Genomic DNA, 23,453 nt, shown 5'->3' with positions numbered 1-23,453 from the left:
TTACTTAAGACCAAGGTATGTTTGAAGCAACAGAGGGTTTAAGCTGGAAGCAGCAACTTAATGACTAAGACTTGGCCAACCCAGAAGCTACATAATGGCTTTCAAAATAAGGATTAGGGATTTTTTTTGGTCTGTAAATAATATGGCCCATGTCTTTTTTTTCAGGACCTTCTGGAATAGCTCCTCAAAAGAGCTGGGACTGAGTACGAATGATGGATCCGCAGTACCTCCTACACTCCCTGTGGCTCCGACTTAGGGAAATAAATTTCCCATTGCGAAGGACCCAGCTCTGTTTCTGCTGCTTCCATCAAAGCCAAAAGGACCTACACTAAAGAAATAGTGGGGTGGGGACCTGAAACACTCTTGCCAATTGGCTCGGAGAAGAGAGGGGAAATTTTTAATTCTTTAACTTTACGAGTTCTGTGTTTTTGCAAGGTATGGGCCCTTTTTGGTTTTGGTTTTTAAGGGAAATGAAATGGAATTGAAGGGAACTTTTCACTAACCCCACAGTCGCATGTTTTGTGTGGCGCCTACCCCAGGGCACCGGCCAGCTTTGTCATCAACTCTCGTGAAGCCCTCGGTGCCATCCCTGGGCTGTGCCGTCCCTGGACAGTGCCAGCACCATGAAGCAGCTGCAGAGATGAGCAAAGAGGCTGCGATGACTGGCACAGCCTGGGCAGCCTCTCTCCCTCTGGGGCCAGCCCCACTCCAAGAATAGTGTGCACCAGCTCCTCACACAGTTCACTGCTTTTTGTTATTTCTTTCAGGAGCGGTAGGCCACAGTGATTTTTCTTTTCCCCTGTTTAATTAGGCAGTACCCTTGTTAATTGCCCTTTGGCAACTAACTTACATGTGCTTCCAAGACACTAAATCAGGAAAACTTAAAGGGCAATATTTTTAACTTGGGGCAGGAAGAAGGGAAAAGCAGAGAACTGACTAGATTTAGCACCTATTAAAGGAGAAATTCTTGCTTCTTCCAAGATCTTTCAAGCCATGCCTTATGTGTGTGCCAGTGGGCTTGCTCAAGGATGGGGCTCAAAGCTAGGTACCCAGGCTGAGCAGCCTCTTCACTGGAGCGGCTGGTGACATGCACAGCACAGCCTCTGAGGACGACTCATCCGTGAAGCATTAGAGTGGCTGCTTATTTGCTTCCTCTTAGGTCGCTGCTCTACGTGGAGCCATGGCTAGACATGTGTTCAGATTCAGGCTTTAAAAAAAAATTCAGTTTTATTACCAAGTTCTCCTCCTTACCCCTCCACTTCCCCAGCTTTGCCAAGTAATCTGTTGGCTTGAAACTTTGAGCCCAACCAACTGAAAAACACACTTCTAGTGCAGATTGATGTTTTGTGTGATACATTAAGTTCATATCTTAAATTTAATAAAATGTTCCCTTTGACATTTTTTTTTAATGACATAAATTAGAAAATGTAGCAAGGTGGATTTCTGGGTGGCCAGACAGTGATGGAAAGCTGTCATCATTTAGCGCAGCTTGACTGTTCGCTGTACTCGAACATAGCAGTACGTTTTCAGTCTTCGCACACCTACTGTGCTGGTCACAGTTTCTCCCAATAATTATGGCTGGGGACATTCTTTGGTAACTGCCATTTTGCTGCTAGTTCATTTTATGGCTAGAAAGTCAGGAAAAAGTAAATGTGCCAAATGAACTTTTGTCAGAATGTGTGAGCAGATGGGTGAATTGTCTTCTCACCAGAATGGATTAACAGCAGTAGGGAAAGCAGGGGAGGGAGTGGATGGAGAATTTTGGAGAAACTGAAACTGCAGTAAGATTAACGGAAGTCAGGGAACTATAAAGTTAAGGCAGTTTTTGTGAAGAGAGTTCATATTTGTTAGAGCCAGAGAGCACTAGTTTTTTAGGAAAATCTCATTCCTTTTGTAAGGTTTTTAAATTGAAAGTAATTCCAAAGATACACCAGCTCACAAATGACTGAAAAGTCTCAGCTTTCATCCCATTCACCCTCACCTCCTGCCCCATGTGAATTTGGCACCCAGAGAAGACCTACTTAGACCACGCACTCTTCTCCCCACACACACCCATCGAATAGATGTGCCGACTAATTCTCTGATTAGTTTCACATGTAAGAGAGTTAATACTCTTCTCTAACCATGTAAGACTCGGGACAGTGATATCTGGGGTTCCTGTAGAACTTGGTAGTTTTCATGGCACTTTTTCACTTGCATTGTGTCATTTGAACCTCACAGCATTCTTGTGAGATTGAAAAAAACAACAACACAGGGTTTGTAATCCCCATTAGAGATGGAGCTGAGGTACAAAAATGGAGTAAAGGTGTCCAGGTCCCTGTGAGTCATGAGTGGTGATGGTGATTGTCTTCGGATCTCATGCACTTTGATGGATGCTCTTGCTACCAGGTGGGAGCAGGCTGCTTTCTTAGAAACGTCTTGCAGTTCTTCAGGGCACAGGTCAGTGGCCTTTCTTTCAGAGCAGCATGGAGAGCTCTTTTGCCACCTTAGTAAACAGGGAATTTTTCATGGCTGAAAGCAAAAGTAACGGTAATCTTGAGTATGTGTTTAGAAATCACCCCTTACCTCATTGGTCACGGTGGTTCAAGAGTGTGGGAATGGAGTCTCCACTGATGAGTTACCCTCTCCGTTTCCCTGTCCCCGACCCATGACTGGCTGGAGAGCTTAGTCGGTTTGAGGACTGCTAGCAAGCCTGGCTGGCCAGCCTTCCTCATCTCACAAGTGTATGTCCCTGGCCCAAGATGAAAACAGCCTAATAGATCCATGATAGCTCCTAAGAAAAAAATATTTCTGATTTGTCCTACTGATGTCAGGTTGGAGCATTATCTCTGAAAATAAAGTGTAGTGTCAGGCTTAATAGCAAAAGGGATTGTTTCAGTAATAGAAGTTAGCGTCATCATAAGGTAGGTTGGACATAGCAGACTGTCCAGAGTGACCTGAGCTCTGAAATCCAGGTGGTGAACTCAACCATCTTTCATGCTCTGTGGACAGGTGTCTTGGACTTAAGAGGGCTTTTGGTTTTCAGTGAGACCTGAGACCAGGGATGCATATGCCTAAGCTGATCATCAAATGGGAACGCCACTTAGAAGAGTGAAAGTGTTTGGAGGACTGTGGCAGTTCTAGGCTGGGCTCAGGAGATTTAATAGATTAGCTGTAACTAAAGCTTTAGAATTTGTCATCTGCCTCTGAATAGGCTTTCCAGGGTGTCTGTCTCATTCTTAGGTTTACCTCTGGGCCTCTGCATGCCGAAGCTGGCCTTTCATCCCTGGCAGATCAGTAATGTGCTGGCCACCACTGGCTCCGTCTACCACAGCTGGTTCTCCCGTGGCCTTCACCATGGGACAAGGATAGAGGGGTGCAGGGCCGTCCACATCCACCCCACGTGGCAGGCAGTTTTTGTTTTCTAAGCAAATGATTGCAGTAGAGAGTTTCTTGTTTCCTCTTAGGAGAGCTTTAAAGAGCTCTGCTTCTGTATGCAGTGGCTTGGAGCTCACCCTGCTCACTGTTGGTACCGCCCCCTTGTCCCACATTAACCTGGATACTTGGAACTGCTAAAATAGGAAGAGCTTCTGCTTTTCAACTTTGCTCCTACCTTCCCTCAAGCAGATAGATAAACATGGACTTACATGTCTCTCAAACAAAAACCAAAGTTTAAGATTTCCACATGATAGTGATAGGGAGGCCAGACTGTTCTATCTGCCACCAGTTTGCCCAGCTCAGGTTGCACCAGGGACACCATCCTGCCCCAGGAGGGCTGAGGCCTCACCCTCATGGAGGATGATTGAAATAGCAGGAATATGTTGATTTCTTGGTTACTTTGCATTATAACAAATAAGAATCAGAACTCTAATTAGAAATTGTCTTCAACAACTTACTGTGTGCATTTTTTTTCACACCGGTACATTCTTAAGCATCCTTGTTTATATAGAATAACATAAACTAATCTGTACCTTTCTATATATATGTGTGTGTGTACATATATACATGTATAAACTGTATAGTGTACATGTTAATGATATGCCCAAATTCTTAATGCAGTTCTCATCCTCCGCATGCCCTCAGTTTGTGGTCACGTGACTTGAGCGTTCCTGATGATTCTGCCCACCTCCTGTGTTTGGACGTCTAGGGAGGAGGGTAGGGTTTTGATGGTACCTTCCTCATCCTCGTGCACAGATATGCTCAGGGTCCCCATGTGTGCCTGGTATCCATCCCTCTCTTGTTTCCTGTTCCCTGTCTGAGCATGTGGTCCCTCTTGGTTCTGTACCTTCTCTGCCTCCTCCCCAAGCTGTCAGATAGCCTTCTTACTCAAATCTAAAGCAGTATTAAGATCATTACTGCATGTGCACTAAAAACCCAAGTTTTCTGTTCCCTTGGGACAGAAAATTGCATGTGAGGTGGAATAATCAAGTTTCAATGACCTGTGTCAATTGCACAACAAAGCCAGACCCCAAAATAAGATTCCACAAAATGGAAATAAAACTCAAATTTCTTTAGCACTGTGTAAATAAATCTGGATGTGTTTAACTTTGTACTGGTAATTTTCTGTATATTTGCAATATTTGGGTTAGAAATAAAACAGACTGGACTTTTATTACCTGACCTACTAAAATGACTAAGCTACAGTTTGTTAATATGAAAGTTTCTCCACTTTCGTAGCTTCAAAAATCGAACCCCAGCAATCAGAGAACGTCGATTAATGAGTCAGGACTATGCGTCTGTAAGTCCTACATGAAGAGTATTAGGTAATTTATGGGAAAAACTACTCACTTTTTTCTTCTTCATGCGCTCAAAGATCTAGCCCCCACCATGGGTGTTTGTAAGACCAGATTTCTTTTTCTTCCTCCCCAGAAGTATAGCCGACCCACCCTGGTACAGCTGCTCAGCTTTGATTGCTACGTTCTTCCTTCTGGACGCAGCCGCCTGTCACTCCTCTCTTGAATTACATGATCCTTTAGCAGGTTCCACGGGCAACAACACTGAGGTGTTTACCTTCAGCACTTGCCCGCTTGCCCCTCTCACGTTTCTCCTGCTACTCTTACTCATAGTCCTTCCTAACCCCTTTCATTAAGGACCTTCTAAGAGTTGCATCTTGACTCCAAAATAATTTCTTTCGGTGGAGGTTTCTGCCCACCCACATTTAGCCTTTAGCCAAGCCAGTGACTGCTTAGCCTGCTGTCCTGGATGGGGGTGGGGGGTGGGGGGTCTTTCCATGTAGTGTTTACTCTGGGGCCATGGTCTGGAGATGACCAGGCAGAGACCTTGCTCCTGAGGACCCCATGTCTGCTGGAAGAGTCGTCCCCCTGGGGAGGTTATCCAGGGTGGTTTATTTTCAAGAATTCTAACATAGTGTTCTCAGACTTCCTGCGACAGAATCAGTAAGTTGCTTTTTTAAATGCATATCCCACCCAGACCTACTAAATTAGCTTTTCCAGTGGATAAGACCCTAGGAGTTGGCCTTTTCTATTTGATTCTTTCATACCTTCAATTGCAACAAGGAGCTAATACCAAAAGCCTGAACCAATCTCTTCATCAAAGCATGGGGATAAGAGGGGTGTTTGGAGTACCCTGGTATACTGTCTGGACCTGTAAGGGCTCTGGCTGGTTCAGATAAGAGAAATGAGTCAGAAAGGCCTTTACACCTGAGAGTCCTGACATAGCACAGCCTCTCACCACCAGCCCCAGCGGTCAAGCTCCATAGTCACCCTCTTCAGCCATCCTGCTGCTGCTGCTGCTGCTGCTAAGTCGTTTCAGTCGTGTCCAACTCTGTGCAACCCCAGAAACGGCAGCCCACCAGGCTCCCCCCATCCCTGGAATTCTCCAGGCAAGAACACTGGAGTGGGTTGCCATTTCCTTCTCCAATGCCAGAAAGTGAAAAGTGAAAGTGAAGTCGCTCAGCCATCCTAGCTCCTGATAAAACAGTTTCCTGGATCCCAAGTGGGTCTACAAGTTGTCCTGCCCTCAGTCCCAATACAAGTTGCAAAGATGAGTTCTGGGGTTCTGTCCCATGACCCGAGGTAGTAACACAGACTCCGAGGATGCTATTGGCTGCCCCCAGTTTGAGGGCCAAAGGGGAAAAATGAGTAAAGAGCTAATTCTTTCAACCATGCTCATTGGTTTCCTTTAAAGAGGGGAAAGGGGGGATGTGGAAACTTGCTACTTTCTACTCAGCTTTGCTATGAACCTAAAACTGCTCTTTTAAAGTCTACTTAAAAAAATATATATATATATACATATATATATATATATACACATAAAATATATATATTCACAGAGGAGATGCCAGCTTCTGGAAATGAGAAAGGGAGAGTACAATAGGAAATCTGCTCTATCGGCCGTACTGCATGGGAGGTGTAAGTGACGGCCTAGTGAGACTAGAAACCACACAGGACCTTTAGTATGTAACTAACACCTACTATGCTCTGGCCACTTTCGTACACTTCTACCATTTTGTCCTCAGCACGATCTTGGCATCGCCATGCCTTATTTCATAGACCAGGGACCTAAGGTTCAGAGTCCATGATTTTCCCGGGGCCGCCTAGGAGCGGAATAAGTAGCAGAGCCAGGGTCACACTCAAGTCCTCTGACCCCAGGCCCCTGACTCCCCTCTCACAACTGCTGCTTCTCGTTTACTTGCGCTTTTATCTCATAGGCAAGGGAGCTTTGAAAGGGCTAAGTGCTGGCCCAACCTAAAAATAGCTTACATTTATCGAGCACTTAGTTGGCCACACACCGCTAAGCACTTTACACAGATTACCTCTTTGAATGCTCACAACAGCCCTAAGACTTATCTCCATTTCACAGATGAGGAAACAGACCTAAGAGAGACTGTTGTTACAAGGCACAGCCAATTGGTGATGGAGCCAAAGTGAGTTGAGGGTCTGGCTTCAGGAGTTGGGGGTCTGGCTCCAGGATGCAGACTTTGCCTTCTACTTCCATGGGACAGGTGGGTGGGGTGGAAATGAGAGGATGGGGCCCCTTCCTGTGGACCCAGACACCCTTGGATGAGCTGGATGGAGATCAGGAGCTGAGATGTCACCCAGTCCTCCCCCCCAGAAGCCAGAGTCCTCATGTGAATGGTCTGAGCAGGGAGGGGCTGTTTGAAGCTCAAGCGCTCCTCTCCCTGCCTGGTGCTGTGTGAGAGGTGTCGTCTCTCTCCCAAGATAACAGGGCCACTGGGCCCTCCTCCTGCAGCTATTCCGGGCTGCAATCTGCTCCCCCTCTTCCTCTAGCCCCCGCTTCATCCCTCATGGGAGTCAGTGGGTGGGAACAGGACAGCCCAGTTACATGACCCTGGGGAGGCCAGGCTGGAGAGCAGGTGCTCAGTCCCTCCCTCACCATCAACAGTGAAAATCTTCCCCTGGAGCTTAGCCTCTGGGTGGCCCAGCATGGAGGCAGCCACAGCTCAGGAGGCAGCCTTGGGACCCACACTGAAGGTGAAAGAAGCCAGCCCACCAGATGCTGACGGACCTCAGACTTCATCCCAGCGGGGGGCCGGCAGCCCCCTTCCCCAGCTCCTGCCCCCCATAGAAGGTGACTGGTGGGGAGGGGGTAGGCCGGGCAATGGATGTTGTTCGTGGGTTTTGCAGAGCTAAATGCTTTCATGGGATGAGGATTTAGGATGGAGGAGCATCCACCGGAACCCCCACCCCCTCTTTGATGGACTGTTGCTGCTCAACTGCCTCTGCTGGGTTCTTGCTTTTTACCTGAGAAGCCAGTGAACGGTGTTTGTGGTACGCTACAGTAACTAATACTGATAGGTTTATATTTTTACCTTTAAAATGTGTCGGTCACAGGGACTAGGAGGACCTGATATATTACTAACATCAGTCAGGGAGGGAATGAAGGGTGAGATTGTATCCATCTGGACCCGGAGAAGAGGGAAATGAAAAGCTTGGAGCCACGGGGAGGCTGAGTGCTGAACGAATGTGACACTCTGTCTGGCCCTCAACAGGGCCAGGAGTCCGAGACCTACCCCCATACCCCCACCGGCTCCCATGGGAAACTCTAGCCTCTCCTAACCCGAGCGCCACGGAAGCAGAGGCCTTCAAGGAGAAGCATTCTAAGGCTCCTTTTCTGTGGTCTCTGTGAGCCTCTCATCAAAGAGGTATTTTTGATCTAAGAGGTGGTGGGTGCCTTGACCAGCCCTGAAGTTCCCTGCAGCCCTGCTGCCCACCCCACATCTGTCCCTGGCCCCACAACTGGCCTCTGTAGCTAAGAGACTTCGCTGGAGTGGCTCCCATTGTGCCTGGCTCAGCCAACCAAGGGAGAGTAGTTTTTGCCCTCTCCTGCAAAGAAACACTGAAACATGTTCCCTGTACAAAGTCCCCACTTGTGGCCCCTTGAAGCCTTAAGTGCAGAGGACGCAAAGACCACAAATGAGACAGCGTGGAATGCCAGGACAGGGAGAAGAAGAAAAGACAGGGTCTAGACTCAATTCCCAGGGCCGCCTCCAGCAGCTCCGTGACCTTGGTGAAGTCAATGGACTTCAGGGCTTCAGTTACTCTCTATAAAATGGTGATTATTAGTATCTATCTGGTAAGGTAATTGGAAGGATTGTTGAGATAATCCAACATGCTTTTGAAGAGGCCAAATGAAGATGTGAATAGATAATGTATTTCCAAGTCAGGAGTAAAGGCTGAGTTCTACCTGCAAACAGGGTTGCAGTGGGAAAGTCCATAGCCTCTATCATCCGATGGAAAACAATGAGTCTTCAGACGCTGTTTGAATGTCAATGGCCCAGAGCCAACTGAGTTTACCCCCACTGAAAAACAGATGAAGAGAGCAGAAGTTATTGGGAACATGTTAGGTTGGAATGGTCTTGAGGCAGAAAGCCAGTTTCATCCCCCAAAAGACCCAGGGAATAAGCCAGGGTGAGGGAGGGCGAGAGCCAGGACTTCTGACTCCTTGACCACTGGTCTCTACAAAGCCCTGGGAGAGGGTGCTCATCTCCCCATACTTAACCCTCTGGCCACAGAGTGGATGCTGTGGGCTGTCAGCTCCTGATAGCCCCAGCCCATAAGTGAGGCCTGAAGGACCACATTCTTGTGTGTGGTCTCACCCACTGGCATCCCAGAGGCCCCTGACAGTAAAGCCTCCTGGTGACACTGTGCAAAGTGTTTGCATCTGTTACCCATTTGGAAAAACAGTTCAAATGCTAGCTCTGTCCTGTGACTCTAGGCAAGTTAATCCACCCCTTTGGGCTTCCATCTCTAACCTGTCAATTGAGAGGTAGAATTAAATCAGAATTCTGAACCCTTTGCTGGATATGGATCCCTAGGAAAACCTAACGAAAGCTATGGGCTCTTGCTTCAAGAAAAATGCTCAACAAAGCTCAGGGAGTTCACAGAATTACTGAAGAAGGGCTTTAAGGGGTGCCATGGTGCTGGCCTAGATGGCCCCCAAGTTCCCTATGAGCGCCAAGGACTTCTTCCTCTTAATGCCTCCTCTTTCTCATGGAGAGTTCTATGGGACCTAGAGAGGCACAGCAGTGAGCATGTGAGCACACGTGAAATAGAACAGGTGTCAAAATATTTGCAACATCAAAATAAACTGCAACTGGCCAACACTGAGCTTTTAGTCAAGAAAGTGCTCTCCATGGCTAAGTAAGTGGACATAGGAGGCTGGCACTGGGAAAGCATCCTTTGTCACACTCAGCACACACGGAGGCACTGTGTCCTGAAGGCCACACTGGGTAGGGGCCAGAGGAGAGCGTTCATGATAGTGAGAGGCGTGCTTCCCTGGTGGCTCAGAGGCAAAGAATCTGCCTGCCTGCCAATGCAGGAGGCACCGTCTGATCCCGGGGAAGATCCCCCATGCCCTGGAGCAACTAAGCCCATGCCCCACAGCTATTGAGCCTGTGCTCCAAAACCCCGGGAGCTACAACTACTGAGCTCATGAGCCCGCGCGCCCTAAAGCCTGTGCCCAGAACAAGAGAAGCCATCGCAATGAGAAGGCCAAGCACTGTCAACTACAGAGTAGTCCCTGCTCTCTGCAACTAGAGAAAAGTCACTGCAACAACAAAGACCCAGAACGGCCAAAAATAAATAAATTAAAAAAAATTTTAAATACTAATAATAAGAGGCCATGGGACAGGCTGTATCCTGACATGGAGAAGACGGGACCCTGAGCCCCAGAGGGAGGGCCCATCTGTAGATCTCAGCTCGATTGCTTCCTGCTGACCCTGGGCCCTCTTTCAGTCTGGACCGTGCTGTGTCTTCACGCTTGGGAAGCTGCATGCCTAGCCTTGAAGCAACCATCCTCCCTCCCACTCTCCCTTCCTATCCTCTTTCTTCCTTCTACAAATATTTATTTTATATCTATCATGTGCCAGGCACTGTTACAAAAATGCACAAAATAGGCTAAAATAATTTCCTTGTAGAGGTTACATTCTATGTAAGGGACAGATAATAAATAAATAAGCAAATAAAATGTATAAATAGTGATAAACTGCTGTGCTGAAAAATAAGACAAAGAAGATAGAAAATGCTGGTATGGGAAGAGTGCTTGCTGTTTTTGTTTTTAATAAGTTTGTCTTTTTTTCCATTATTTTTTTAAGATCTATTTCTTTATATTTTGGCTGTGGTGGGTCTTAATTGCCGTCCTTGGGCTTTCTCTAATTACAGTGAGTGGGGGCTACTCTTCATTGCAGAGCTCAGGCTTCTCATTACACTGCCTTCTCTTGTTGCAGAGCATGGGCCCTGGGGCACCCGGGCCTCAGTAGCTGCAGCTTGAGGGCTCTAGAGTCCTGGCTCAGTAGTTGTGGCACACAGGCTTAGTTGCTTTGGGGCATGTGGGATCTTTCTGGACCTGGGATCGAGCTCGTGTCCCCTGCATTGTTAGGCAGATTCTTATACACTGCGCCACCAAAGTCCACTTGTGGTTTTTAAACAGGATATTCAGTGAAAGCCTTGTTAATAAGGTAATTTAAGCAGCAACTTGAGACAAGAGCAATGCCTGCAGATAACTGAGGAGAAGGTTTTCCAAGGTGAGAGAACAGTAAGTGCAAATGCCCTGAGGCAGCACTGCGCCTTATGGACTGGGGCTGCAGTGGCAGAAGCTGAGTGAGGGAGAGAATGTCAGGTTTGGAGTCCACAAGGTAGCAGGACCATTGTGAATACCGGTTCAGCTATGAGACAGAGGGGCAGCCAGTACAGGGTTTTAGGTGTAGGTTTTAAAACTTTTCTGGCTGCTAAGAATAGGCTGTGTTGTTGTTGTTCAGTCGCTAAGTCATGTCCAGTCCTTTGCGACCCCATGGACTGCAGCATACCTGGCTTCCCTGTCCTTCACTAGCTCCCAGATAGGCTACAGGCAAGCCTTAGACACAAGCAAGATCATCAATTACAATGAAGATTTGGGAGAAGGTATGGAAGTTTTAGGAGAGGAGGATGTGCAACAGTCACCTGGGAGAATAGGAGATTGAAGGGATTAGGGAAGTCTGGCAGAAATGCCAGTGTCTATTTAGAGGTAGTGGCCATCCATTTAAATTGCTTTTTTTTTTATGGCCGCAGTGGGTCTTTGTTGCTACCCATGGGCTTTCTCTAGTTGTGTTGTGAGGGCTTCTCATTGAGGCGGCTTCTCTGGTTGGGGAGCATGGCTCTAGGCATGCCGGCCTCAGTAGTTGGGGCGGGTGGGCTCGGTAGTTGCTGCTCGCAGCCTTAGTTGCCCCGAAGTATATGGAATCTTCCCGGATCAGGGAGCGAGCCATTGTCCCCTGCTTTGGTGGGCAGATTCTTAACCACTGGGCCACCAGGGAAGTCCTGGCCATCAATTTAAAGTCAGTACGGTTTTGTAATATTTTCCCCAGCCATGTTGGGCTGTACCGATGCAGGCACCAAGGGTGTGGTAGTTAGCTGGGGCTGGGTGTTGTTAGGACATGGAAAGGATTAGGGATTTGAGTGGGTATGCAAGGAGTGAATCTGATGACAGCCGTGGAGTCTAAGCTGGGTGAGAAAGAAAATGGTAACACTGAGAGGGGTGATGGAGAGTGCAGGGGTGGGAGGAAAATGGATCAGAGGTCTTGGTGGGCTGAAGGGTCGCTGCTGGTGAAACACTAGAGGGAGAGAGTTGACGGGATAGATAGGCGGTGCCGAGAGAGTGGGCTGCTTGAAATTCAGATTCTAGAGTGGCTAGACTCTATTCTTTTGGCCTAGACAATGACTACAGGAACCAAGGGCTGAAGCAGGGGAGGATGAAATCTTTGGAGGAGTGGCAGGCAAGGCTGTGAGGCGGCCCTGCAGGAACTGGAAGGCTGGGTGTTGGCTTGTCCAAGAATCTTGACTTCAGCTGTGTTGGAGAGAGTGACACTGAGTCAGTGTTACCGTCATCAGCATGAGAAGAGGGTGACAGAGTCTTCTCCTCAGAGGAGTGTAAGATGCATGTTATATCCTGTGGATCAGCTAATGTTTCTCTAAGAAATGCTGATACTTTTTGGATCCATGGAAATCTTTGGGGTTACTGGAAGCCGTAGCTTGCCTTGTGGATTTGCTCTTTCAGTAACGATTTACTCACACAGGCCTGTGCACACACATACCGTCACAGTCTGGCACTCACACACACTCACGCTCATGTACACTTCACTCTTTCAATGTGTCCATCTTGTTCCCGCACTCTCCAGACCATAATTAACACCATCATTCTGAACTACACAGTCCTTAGGGAATCACTGAAGGAAAGTCTTTAGCCATGTGAAACCAAATTAAGTGAGGATATTGACAGTTAATTCCCATGAACAGAGAAGGAAACCTCAGCAGGATGAAATTCGACAGAATTAGGAGGGATTCTCTTTTTTCTCTTTTCTTTCTTTTTTGTTTTTTTGGCTGAACTGCATGGCATGTGGGACCCTAGTTCCCTGACCAGGGATCAAACTCATGCCCCCTGCATTAGAAGCACGGAGTCTTCGCCACTGGACCACTAGGGAAGTCAGAAGGGGTTTTCTATTCAAGAGGAGTCAAGATCTCTGGACTTTAAGTAGCTTCCTTCTCCACTAATTTGGGGTTTTTTTTTTTCCTAATTAATTACTTAATTTGGCTGTATCGGGTCTCAGCTGTGGCACGAGGGATCTTTTGCTGCAGCACACAGACCCTCTAGTTGCGGCTCTTAGGCTCAACTGTTCTCTGGCACGTGTGATCTTCCCCAACCAGGGATCAAACCCATGTACCCTGCATTGCAAGGCGGATTCTTAACCACTAGACCACCAGGGAAGTCCCCTTTCTCCACTAAATTATAAGACAGTATTCTGTCTGAGAAAAATTCAGTGCCGAGAGCAACACAGCTCAGAAGCCAAGGGCTCTCACAGCACTTTTCAAAATGCCTTTTTCCTAAGACTCGTGAAGGGAGAAAACCAAACTGCCACTGTCTCAGAACTGGTCTCAGGAAACCAAGGTTGTGCTTCAGGGCGGTAGTCTTTGGTGCACATCCCTCCTGGCATCTGAGGAGGAGAAAGACCTTGGGTAGCAGGAAAAGCCAGGTTTCTCCAAGGTCAGTACAATTAACACCTTGCCTGACTGTGGATGTGTGAAAAGAGAGGCCCCAGATGAGCTCTGCTATTAACATTCTTAGCAAGGGTCAGATTGCTCTCTTTTGCTGGGCAAACCAAATCCTGGGGTGCACTGGGGAAGGGCTTGCTGCAGCCCAGACACCTGGAGCTGTCACACACTCCTCCGCCACCTCCTGCACTTTGTCAGCAGCTTTAGCCTTAAGTCCATCTTCTGCCCTCCCTCCCACTGGAGCTGGGAGACTGCTGAGAGCAGAATCTTCGCCTGCTCGTCCTCAGACCTGGAACATTCTTGTCACTTAAGTTTGCCCCCTCTTGATCCATCCTCTTGTCAGGGAATCCCATTTCTTTTTTTTTTTTTTTTTCTCATGCAGACCATTTTTAAAAGTCTTTATTGAATTGATTGCAATATTGCTTCTGGGTTAGGTTTTTGTTTTCTTTTTTATGTTTTGGGTTTTGGATTTTGGGCCCCAAGGCATGTGAGATCTTAGCTCCCTGACCAAGGATCGAACCTACACCCTCTGCTTTGGAAGGTGACATGTCTTAACCGCTTAACCAGGAAACTCCCAAGGTCCCTCCTAACTCAGATTCTATAAGCAGTGCAAAGGACATCAGAGCTCGCTTGTCCCTCGCCCTCTGCCCAGCAAGCGTGAGGGGTTCACTCCCCACCCAGCAGTGGGGAAGCAAGGCCAACAAGATGAGGTTTCGAGCCTCCTTTTCAACTGCCACCCTCTTTTTTCAGAAAACCCTAAAGTCATATCCGCCTGTTCTCAACTCCTTGGTCGCTTGCCAAGATGGCCACAGGAGAGGAGCACGTCACACAACACTTCTTCTGTTCTTCGTGCCCCTCCTCCACCCAAACCGCCAAAGTCGAACAGAGGGCAGCCGAGCGGAGCGGGTCATTCAGCGGCCCGCTCCTGGCTGAGGCTTCAGGCCCTGAGCCACGTGGGCGGGCCAGCACTCAGAGCACGGCCCCGCCCCCAACCTCGCCGCACCACTCAGTCCCTGTGCGGTTGGTGCAGAGGGGTGAGGCGCAGCCGAAGACGGCACAAGCCAGGTTGAAACGTAAGCCGCTCGGTGAAAAAGGAAACTAGGCAAATAAAATGGACAGCGTGCACAGAACATTTCTGTCTATATTCATCTACAAAGCCCAAGGAACCTCGTGATGGTGATGGGGGTGGAGTGTGGGAGTGAAGTTCCTGGTCTCTAAGCAAGACCTACAAACTGAGGGGTAGGAAGAGCTTTGTAGAACCTTTGTTTTATTTTCAACTCCACCCTTCCAACTCTGCATTATGTAATGTACATTTTAAACAGTTCTATTTGTAAGTAAATATACATGTATTGGGGTGAATGTTAAGGAACGTATTTACAGGGACGTGTGTGTTATCATAAAGGCTGGAATCTGCTATCAAGCTGCTATCTGCCGGAGAAAGGAGGAGAAAGGGGAGCTCCAGAAGCCTGGAAAATAGAGTAGATTTCAGCCAGGACCCCCAGGGAACCCAACCTCCAGCCTTACTCCTGAGCATCTCCTGTCTTCCTCCTGGAAGCCAATAAACATAATTTAATCTCTCTTTCACTGGAACAGCCTGGAAGATCCAGGGGGTGGGGTGAGCAGTGGACCTAATCTTTCCCAGATTCTGATTGTACAAAGTGATCTTCCACAGACTGGAAGACACTACACAGGCCCCTGATCAGGGTGGCCTCGCAGAGGAAGGGACCCAGGAGCCAGGTCTCCCCGCAGTGACGTCAGTGCTGTCCTGGTGGGTTCAGAGTGTTGACTACCTGCGGAAAGTAAAGCTTCCTCCTCTGGGTCTGGCCCCAAACTGGGAAGTGGGGCTGATACTTGGGGGCCAGGATTGACACTGAAATTGGCCTTGATAAAGGAGTGTTGTTGAGGACAAATGTAGAAAAGGAGTGGAAAGACAAACCACTCAGGCTAGACTGGTCCCTGCACAAACAAAATATCTCAGTTGACGAAAAGTCGGTGGTGGAGAGTTACAGATTAAAAGAGGTAGGAGTCAGGCTCACCCTTCAGTGCTCTTTCTGCCTATACTTTAACACACACACTCTCTCAGATCCTTCAGCTGGTTGCTTGTCCCTAAATCTCAGTGAGACAACGGGTGCCGTCTTCTCATTCCCTGAGGGAGGGCTGAGTTAGCTGAGTGTTGCCTGGGACACCTGCCTATGGAACACAACTCGATGTAGCATCCACATCCTCTAAACTCTCCTCTTCCCCCTACAGGAAGCTCACCTCCCCCCTCTTCTCTCCCTTTCCATCATTCAGAGCACCCCAAGATCTGGCTACCTCGGGCCCTGAGACAGACCTACATCAGGAAGGTTGGAGATACAGTGAACCTTTTAATCCCATTCCAGGTAATCATACCCAGCCCACGTTGAGTCCATGACTAGAGCCAGGTCAGGGTTTTGATTTGGAAACAAAAACCAAGAGTTCTGCTAGTGGCAGCTATCCTAGCCTTGAATGGAGGGTGCATGTTCCCCAAAGTTTGAGGTGGCCCTTTCATCAGCAATCCTCAGGGGAGTTGGGATCAGGTCAGGTCAGGCCAGGCATGCCTAGGGTATGCTGCGAGGCTAATCCACACCCTTCAGTCAGCAGAGATCTGAGAGCTCTCAGCTTGTGGGGCTCTCAGGAGTCTGGCGGGCATCCCAGGTGGCTCAGTGGTAAAGAACCCACCTGCCAATGCAGGAGATGCAGGAGACATGGGTTCGATCTCTGCATCAGGAAGATTCCCTGGAAGAGAAAATGGCAACCCACTCCAGTATTCTTGCTTGGAAAATTTCGTGGGCAGAGGAGTCTGGCAGGCTGCAGTCTATGGGGTCACAAGAGTCAGACATGACTGAGTGACTAAGCACACATCCACGGACAAGAGTCTGGGCAGCTACTGTTAGTCCCAGCTGCTCTGAGTGTCCATGACCTAGACTCCCAGAGGGTGGGAGATACAAAGCCCTTTCCCATGATCCTGAGACTGTTGCCGAGAGATGCAAGTCCCCTGGGACAGTTCATCAAACTCTCACTCAAAGAATTTGCAGCTGTGAGTCAAGTCACCATGTGGACCTGGTGGATCTGACCCTTACTGTAGCTGGGAGGGGCGAGGGGCCTCTCGGGGTCACTCACAGTCATCTCTCTATTTCTCAGGGAAAACCCAAACCTCAAGCCATCTGGACGCGTGATGGCTGTGCCTTGGACACCAGTCGTGTGAGTGTGCGGAATGGGGAGCGGGACTCTATCCTCTTCATCAGAGAGGCCCAGCGTGCTGACTCGGGTCGCTACCAGCTCACTGTGCAGCTGGGCGGGCTGGAGGCCACTGCCACCATTGACATCCTGGTCATTGGTACTGTGGGGACAATGGGAGACTGGGTGGTCCTCGGGGCTCCCACTCTAGCCTGAATGGGTATCCGCACAGAGAGCTGGGGAAGCGGGACTGTGGGGTGCAGGGGAAGGTGGAGGGAGGGCTGGCATAGCAGAAGCCCCTCTTGGAGTGATGTCATGGCAAGAGAGGCGTGTCACGCCCACAGTCATGCTTGGCCCTTCCAGAGAGGCCGGGCCCTCCTCAGAGCATCAGGTTGGTGGATGTCTGGGGCTCCAGCGCTACCCTGGAGTGGACTCCTCCCCAAGACATGGGCAATGCGGCCCTCCTGGGATACACGGTGCAGAAGGCTGACACCAAATCTGGGGTGAGGCCTGGCTGGGAGAGAGGGAGGGAGGAACACGAACATCCTGGAATGGGGCTCTGGTGACTCCATGCGGTTGGCTGGGGATCAGTGAATTCCCTGAACAGGGGTCTCACTCCCAGCGTGTTGTGGGGCACCTGCAGCTGTGGTTCACTGTGCTGGAGCGCTGTCGCCGTGCCAGCTGCACGGTCCCCAACCTCATTGTCGGCAACTCCTACGCATTTCGAGTCTTTGCTGAGAACCAGTGCGGGCTCAGCGAGAACGCCCCCGTCACTGCCGACCTGGCCCACATCCAGAAAGCAGGTAAGGCACCACCAGGACTCAAAGCTGCGAGGAGTTAAGGAGAAAGAGTTGGCAAGGGATGGGGCCCTCAGACATTTGTTGGTCCCCTCAGCTACTGTTTACAAGACCAAGGGCTTTGCCCAGCGAGATTTCTCTGAAGCCCCGAAGTTTACCCAGCCCCTGGCGGACTGCACTGCGGTCATTGGCTACGACACCCAGCTCTTCTGCTGTGTCCGTGCCTCCCCCAAGGTGAGCAGGGAGGTCTGTGCATGGCTGGGCTGTGTTATTTTCTGCTTGTTGAGGAACATTCTAACCAAAACATTTATTCCTGTCACCTTCACAGCACGTTAGGTAGGAACACTCAGGGCACTGGGGTTCAGGACAGGCCGATGGGGATAATGTTTCTGGTTTGCCTTTTAGTGTTTGTTCCTCATACATGAAGATGTCACTTAATGTTGCTGCTGCTGCTGCTAAGTCGCTTCAGTCATGTCTGACTCTGTGCAGCCCCATGGACTGCAGCCTACCAGGCTCTTCCGTCCATGGGATTTTCCAGGCAAGAGTGCTAGAGTGGGTTGCCATTGCCTTCTCTGGTCATTTAATGATCTGCTAGCAACTGGGCACAAGGTTCCAAGCTGTCTCTCTGGCAGGGGCGATGGAGTTGTGTTGGTTTCTTCTTACTCTCCCCCTTCACCTTTATCTTCCAGCCAAAGATCATCTGGCTGAAGAACAAGATGGATATCCAGGGCAACCCAAAGTACAGAGCCCTTACTCACCTGGGAATCTGCTCCCTGGAAATCCGCAAGCCTGGCCCCTTTGATGGAGGCATCTACACCTGCAAGGCAGTTAACCCCCTGGGGGAGGCGTCCGTGGACTGTCGGGTGGATGTGAAAGGTAAGGGCACACCTGTCACCTTAGGTAACTCCTCTCTCCTTAGGTGGAAAATCTGACGGCAGGGACACAAGCCTAGAAGGAGAAGGGCTTGGGTGGCTTCCCCTTCAGGCCTTCTCATCACTGTCGTTATCAGGATGCAGCTGAGGAGCCGTCTTTAGTATCCACTCTTTCATTTTTCTCCATCATGATTCTGTAATTTTGGAAGAATCGCTGTTTCTGCTTTGCAAAGGAGAGACCTGAAGCACAGGGAGGTGACTGAGCAGTTTACCCTGGATTCCCACTGTTGGTTAGTTGAGGAGTTGGCACTGTGGCGGAAAGAGGCCAAGTCTCCTGGACCTCACCCAGATTGTTTTCATTCAACTGTACAATCTTCTGACTCAGTCCCAGAGAGCTGCAGCTCTTTGTTGGGCATTCAGATAAACCAAAGGACTTTCATCTCCAGTTGTGAAACAGAAATACTGCATAGTCTCTCTACCTCTTTTCAAGCATTCACTTATTTATCCATTCCTGTCACCTTGCTCAGATTGCCATCATTACATTTATTTTTAAATTTATTTTTATTTATTTGGCTGTGCCAGCAAGATCTTTAGTTGTGGCATGTGGGATCCAGTTGCCTGACCAGGGATCAAAACCAAGCAGCCTGCATTGGCCGTGTGGAGGCTTAACCATTGGACTGCTAGGAAGTCCCCATCATTGCATTTAGAATATTGTTTATAATGATCTGTTTACTGATCTGTTTACTGATCTATGAGCACTTTGAGGGAAGAGACCATCTTATTTGCCTTTGTCCCCCAGTGTTTAGCCCAGTTTATGACACCCAGTGGGCCCTTTCTAAGTGCATGCAGCGTGAATCAGGGCTGAACGGGCCATTACATGTCCTGTTCTTCCCTCTGCATAGATTCCTAATTAGCCCCACAGACTTCTCCCACACCTGAAAGTATATCCCTTCTTGATGTTCTCAAAGGTTTCCCAGAGATTTCTGAGATGTTAACAATGAGAAATGTCTGAATTCTTGCAGCTCCTAATTGAGGCATCCTAAGCGGAAATGGGTAACTCTGAGGAAGGTAAGGAAAGAGGGACAGGGGGTCTGAGTGGAGTATTTTATGTTTATGGTTAGTGTTGTTGAATCTGGGACAGATATGTATTCCTGACCTTTCAACCACACACTCACTGGCAACCACTTTTTAAAAAGTAGTTTAATGTATTTTAATAGCAAACATAGCCAGAAGACAGACAACATTAAAAACATGTACTTGCATGTAGGACAACTCAGAAAAGTATACTGAATGGATGGAATCTACTGTATAATTAAAATGCTATAAACGCCATTTAGTTGAAGTCAATAAGAAATTTTCTTGTTTTAAAAAATCCAAATGCTGGCATTGTCCAGAAAAATTTAACTGGTTTATTTATTTATTCTCTTTCACTTTTATTTTTTGAATTATGGAAGTATGATAACACATTTACAGGACACTTGAAAAATACAGAACAAAGTTACATATAGTTCCACTGTGATAGGTTATTTATTATTGTTATAAAGTTGAACCGCTGAATCTTGTTTACTGAAACATTTTGACTTGCATTCATGTTTTATGGTCCCACATTTATGTTAAAAATTCACACAGAAATGGAAACGGAGAAGCTAACAGTACCTGATTTCTGTCCCCCATTTTTCCACTTGCAAACATATATTTAGGTACCTTTTGACTCAATAGAAAAAAATAATGTTCAGAACTACCAATAGCAGGAAGAAGAGAATTTTTTTTTTAAAGAATGAAATGTATCCATCATAGTGCATTATTAAGCAGGTTCTCCACGTTTGCGGTGCTAGCTGTATATCTTTGGTATAATTGTTACACGTTTGGCATGAATAACACAAAGGTTGATATTTTCAAAAAGGCCGACAAGAGAGGCCTGGTTTGCCTTCTGTGAAGCACCAATAGCTGCACTCTAGAGGCTCAGATCTGTTTTGAGGTCCTGGGCAATTTTCTGTACCAGACGCAGAAAGGGAAGTTTGCTCATCTAATGACTTCTGCTGCTGCTAAGTCGCTTCAGTCGTGTCTGACTCTGTGCGACCCCATAGACGGCAGCCCACCAGGCTCCCCCGTCCCTGGGATTCTCCAGGCAAGAACACTGGAGTGGGTTGCCATTTCCTCCTCCAATGCATGAAAGTGAAAAGTGAAAGTGAAGTCGCTCAGTCGTGTCCGACTCTTAGCGACCCCATGGACTGCAGCCCACCAGGCTCCTCCGTCCATGGGATTTTCCAGGCAAGAGTACTGGAGTAATGACGTCTAATTTCACCAAGTGCCAATAGTACCAGTCCTGTTAACGATGAGGTTTCTTTACCCCTCCAGTAGAGGGCGCAGCTTTTGTAGCCAGTTGCTTTACCAGCCATGGATTTGAAGGCAGTCTTGAGCCACCATAAAGAGACCTCCTTAATTATTCCCCCTTCTCCTTGGCTGGAGCTCTTTGAGCTAGAGGCAGTGCTAACATTTGAGAGAGATAGCGGAGCAGCTGCAACTGTGTACACAATTCTTTTAACCACTTTTTTTGTAAGTGAATAAATACTATCATCCATGTGGAGGAAATTTACTATAGATGAGGTCTACTTTTGTCTCAGTCTCCATCTATCTGTAATCCTCAAGCTGATGTTAGGAATTAAACTTAATGGTCTCCTGAAGAAGAGTGATGGCATCTACCTAATTGTAAGGGTGGGGTGGAGGGGGGTCTGTGGGAAGGAGTGAACAGGTGCTGTAAGGAAAGGCATCAAGGAAACAGTCAGGAGTGGAGGATGGTGGAGGTCATGGCCACCATACGGCAGAAAAAGAGAGAAGAAGATGTTTCTGTCAATAAGTGTTTCTACCACAGTATGTTAAGCATGATGAAAAAAAGATTAGTTTGCTTGCTTTTTACTTTGAAGCTTTGGGATTCCTTCCCTTCCAAGAGAAGAAAACCACTGTTATCCTTATATGTCAATAATAATTGAACATGTGGGTTATGCGGTCCCAAGCAGCACATTATTGACAAAGGGCAACTTAGATTGTCATGTAGAACTTGACAGCTCCTTCAAGACTCTACATCATTCACAGTAGAAATGTTGTGTACAAGCTGATGAGTGGGGTGGAAAGGAAGCTCATGAGAAAATTAAAGAGAACTGGTTCCCAACATCTCCTCTGACTTGCAGCTCCTGGCTGATGAAACCCAAGAGTGAATTCCATCCCAGAAGCCATTTATTTAAGCCTCTCACTGCTCTATTGCAAATGAAAACCCTGAGGGATGCATTAAAATGCAAACTTCTCAGGAGAGCTCTCTCTGCCAGTTGGCTTGCACAGTCAGTTCTCTTGCCATCCCTCAGTTCCCTCTCTGCGTTAAGGTTGAGGTTACTGACATTGTGTTGGTGTTATCCTTGTTACTGTTAGTTGCCCTTTCCCATCTCTCCCAGTCAGTGGCAGCAACGAAGCAGGATAAATGGAGAATTCAGAGCACAGCCTGCAGAGAATGTGAACGGGTTGCCTCAGCAGCCTCGATGCACTCTGGCTGTTGGCTGTTACGGCCACAACATACCCTCTCTTTTCTGTGCCTCCAGGAAGCCTGTGGCAAGACTGTGTTCTTAAGAAGCTCCAGCACAGTGTCTGTTTGGACTAATCTAAATAAAAGTGTGGATCCTCAGTGCAAAAGTGTCCATCTGTTTGAGGCTTTCTATATAGAAAACCGCTGAGAAAATTGCAATCCTTTAGCCAGACTTATGGACTCTCTGGACCCCCAAGCCTCCTCTTTCTCTTCCTATAGCCATGTTCTCTTCCACAGAGACCCCTAACACTGTCTTTTTCTCTAGACAGTCATGATAAAGCTATACAGTATCAGGTGCTCAAAGGGATGTTAAAGATGACCTGCCCTCTTCCTCTCTGCGCTTTCCAGTATAAGCTGGAAAACTGGATGCAATTCTATCATAGAGAAACAGACAACAGGATACATGTACACGCATAGCTAATTAAAGACAGAGCTCTAAAACCTGAGGGCTGGGAGACAGTGAAGAAAGTGGAGCAGAGTCTCAATAAGCCCTAGAGAAAGAATAAAGGTGATGTGCTCTTGCTTACATGTTTTCATTTCTATAACAAATAACATACTGAAGGCATTCTGTGATGGAATCTGCAGAAGATAGCGATAATTCCTCCCATCCTGGTATGGGCATGGTGCTCTTCCCACCCAGAATTGGAGTCTGTTTCTTCCCCGCTTGAATCTGGCTTACCAGGTGACCTGTTTTGACCAAAAAAACATAGTGGAGGTGATGCTGTGCCAGTTGAGAGGTCTACTAGTTTCTGTTTTTGCTTTTGGAAGTCATTATGTACATAACTGACTGGCTTCCCAGCCAGTCATGTGCACAATTAAAGAATTGTCATGTTCCCAATTAAAGAATCTCATCATAGATTGATGAATTATGGGAGGCCTATGAAGGACAGCCAAGAATCCCAGCTGACAGCCAGCACCAGCGCCCTAGACATGTGGGGCCACCTTGGAGCCCGCAGCTCTAGACAAACCCAATTTACTCCTGGTGTAAAGACAGGCTGTCCTTGAACAGTCCAGCAATACATGAGCAGAAGAATAGTTGCTGCTGTTTCAAACCACTAAATATACACATTAATACATGATTAAAACAGCTTTCTATGCATGAAGCTCTGAAGGCTTTATCTCTTTTAATCATTTTACAGATGAGTGAGTTGAAGCTTATAAATTGCTCTAAGTTATGCAGCTGGAAAGTAGAAGCTCTAGAATTTGAACCAGGTCTGTTTGACTTCAAGCTTTCCATATTTCTTTTCATCTCTTTCACCCAGGGACCCCCACTGTTTGGGTCTGGGTTGGAATCATGGGCTTAAGAAAGAAAACATTCCTAGAAGACAGTAAATATAAGGCAAAGTTTTGAAAAAGGAAGGGATCTATTTCGGCTAAGTATGAAGAGCTTTTCTGTTCAGACTAAACGCTTATTTTCCATTGAGACCAAGTATCTATTCCAGCCTTTTTCAACTGCAGTTCTATGAGAATTAAGTTCCAATGTCCCAAGGCATTCCTTGCATGTGATAAATTAACTTCTTCCTATGCA

General features: G+C 47.7%; 2 protein-coding genes across 5 annotated transcripts in view; both read left to right on the top strand.

Annotated features, from left to right (window-relative positions):
• SORT1 (sortilin 1) overlaps positions 1-4,599 on the top strand; it is a 66,721-nt gene extending 62,122 nt beyond the window's left edge. For all 4 annotated transcript variants that reach the window (XM_018045855.1, XM_018045854.1, XM_018045857.1 and 1 more), the window contains one exon: positions 166-4,599. In XM_018045855.1, the coding sequence (XP_017901344.1) occupies positions 166-180 (15 nt within the window). In that variant the 3' untranslated portion in view covers positions 181-4,599. The remainder of the gene's footprint in view (positions 1-165) is intronic.
• Positions 7,276-22,035, top strand: MYBPHL (myosin binding protein H like). The gene is made up of 9 exons (XM_005677958.2): positions 7,276-7,530; positions 15,777-15,865; positions 16,647-16,842; positions 17,046-17,185; positions 17,326-17,485; positions 17,577-17,713; positions 18,169-18,355; positions 19,374-19,419; positions 21,942-22,035. The coding sequence occupies exons 1-8, from the start codon at positions 7,386-7,388 to the stop codon at positions 19,382-19,384; spliced, it is 1,065 nt and encodes a 354-aa protein (XP_005678015.2). The 5' UTR covers positions 7,276-7,385; the 3' UTR covers positions 19,385-19,419; positions 21,942-22,035.

Source organism: Capra hircus, chromosome 3 (assembly GCF_001704415.2).
Source record: "Capra hircus breed San Clemente chromosome 3, ASM170441v1, whole genome shotgun sequence".
Classification (NCBI taxonomy): Eukaryota; Metazoa; Chordata; class Mammalia; order Artiodactyla; family Bovidae; genus Capra; species Capra hircus.
Note: the sequence above shows the minus strand (reverse complement) of the source record. Positions and strands in the feature narration are given on the sequence as shown.

What these genes read in the sequence shown, in the direction of transcription:
- MYBPHL (XM_005677958.2), top strand. Translation starts at nt 7,386, where the DNA reads ATGGAGGCAGCCACAGCTCAGGAGGCAGCCTTGGGACCCACACTGAAG. An exon ending in GGCCCACATCCAGAAAGCAG is followed by an intron (nt 17,486 to 17,576) that starts GTAAGGCACCAC and finishes TGGTCCCCTCAG; the next exon opens with CTACTGTTTACAAGACCAAG. An exon ending in GTGTCCGTGCCTCCCCCAAG is followed by an intron (nt 17,714 to 18,168) that starts GTGAGCAGGGAG and finishes TTTATCTTCCAG; the next exon opens with CCAAAGATCATCTGGCTGAA.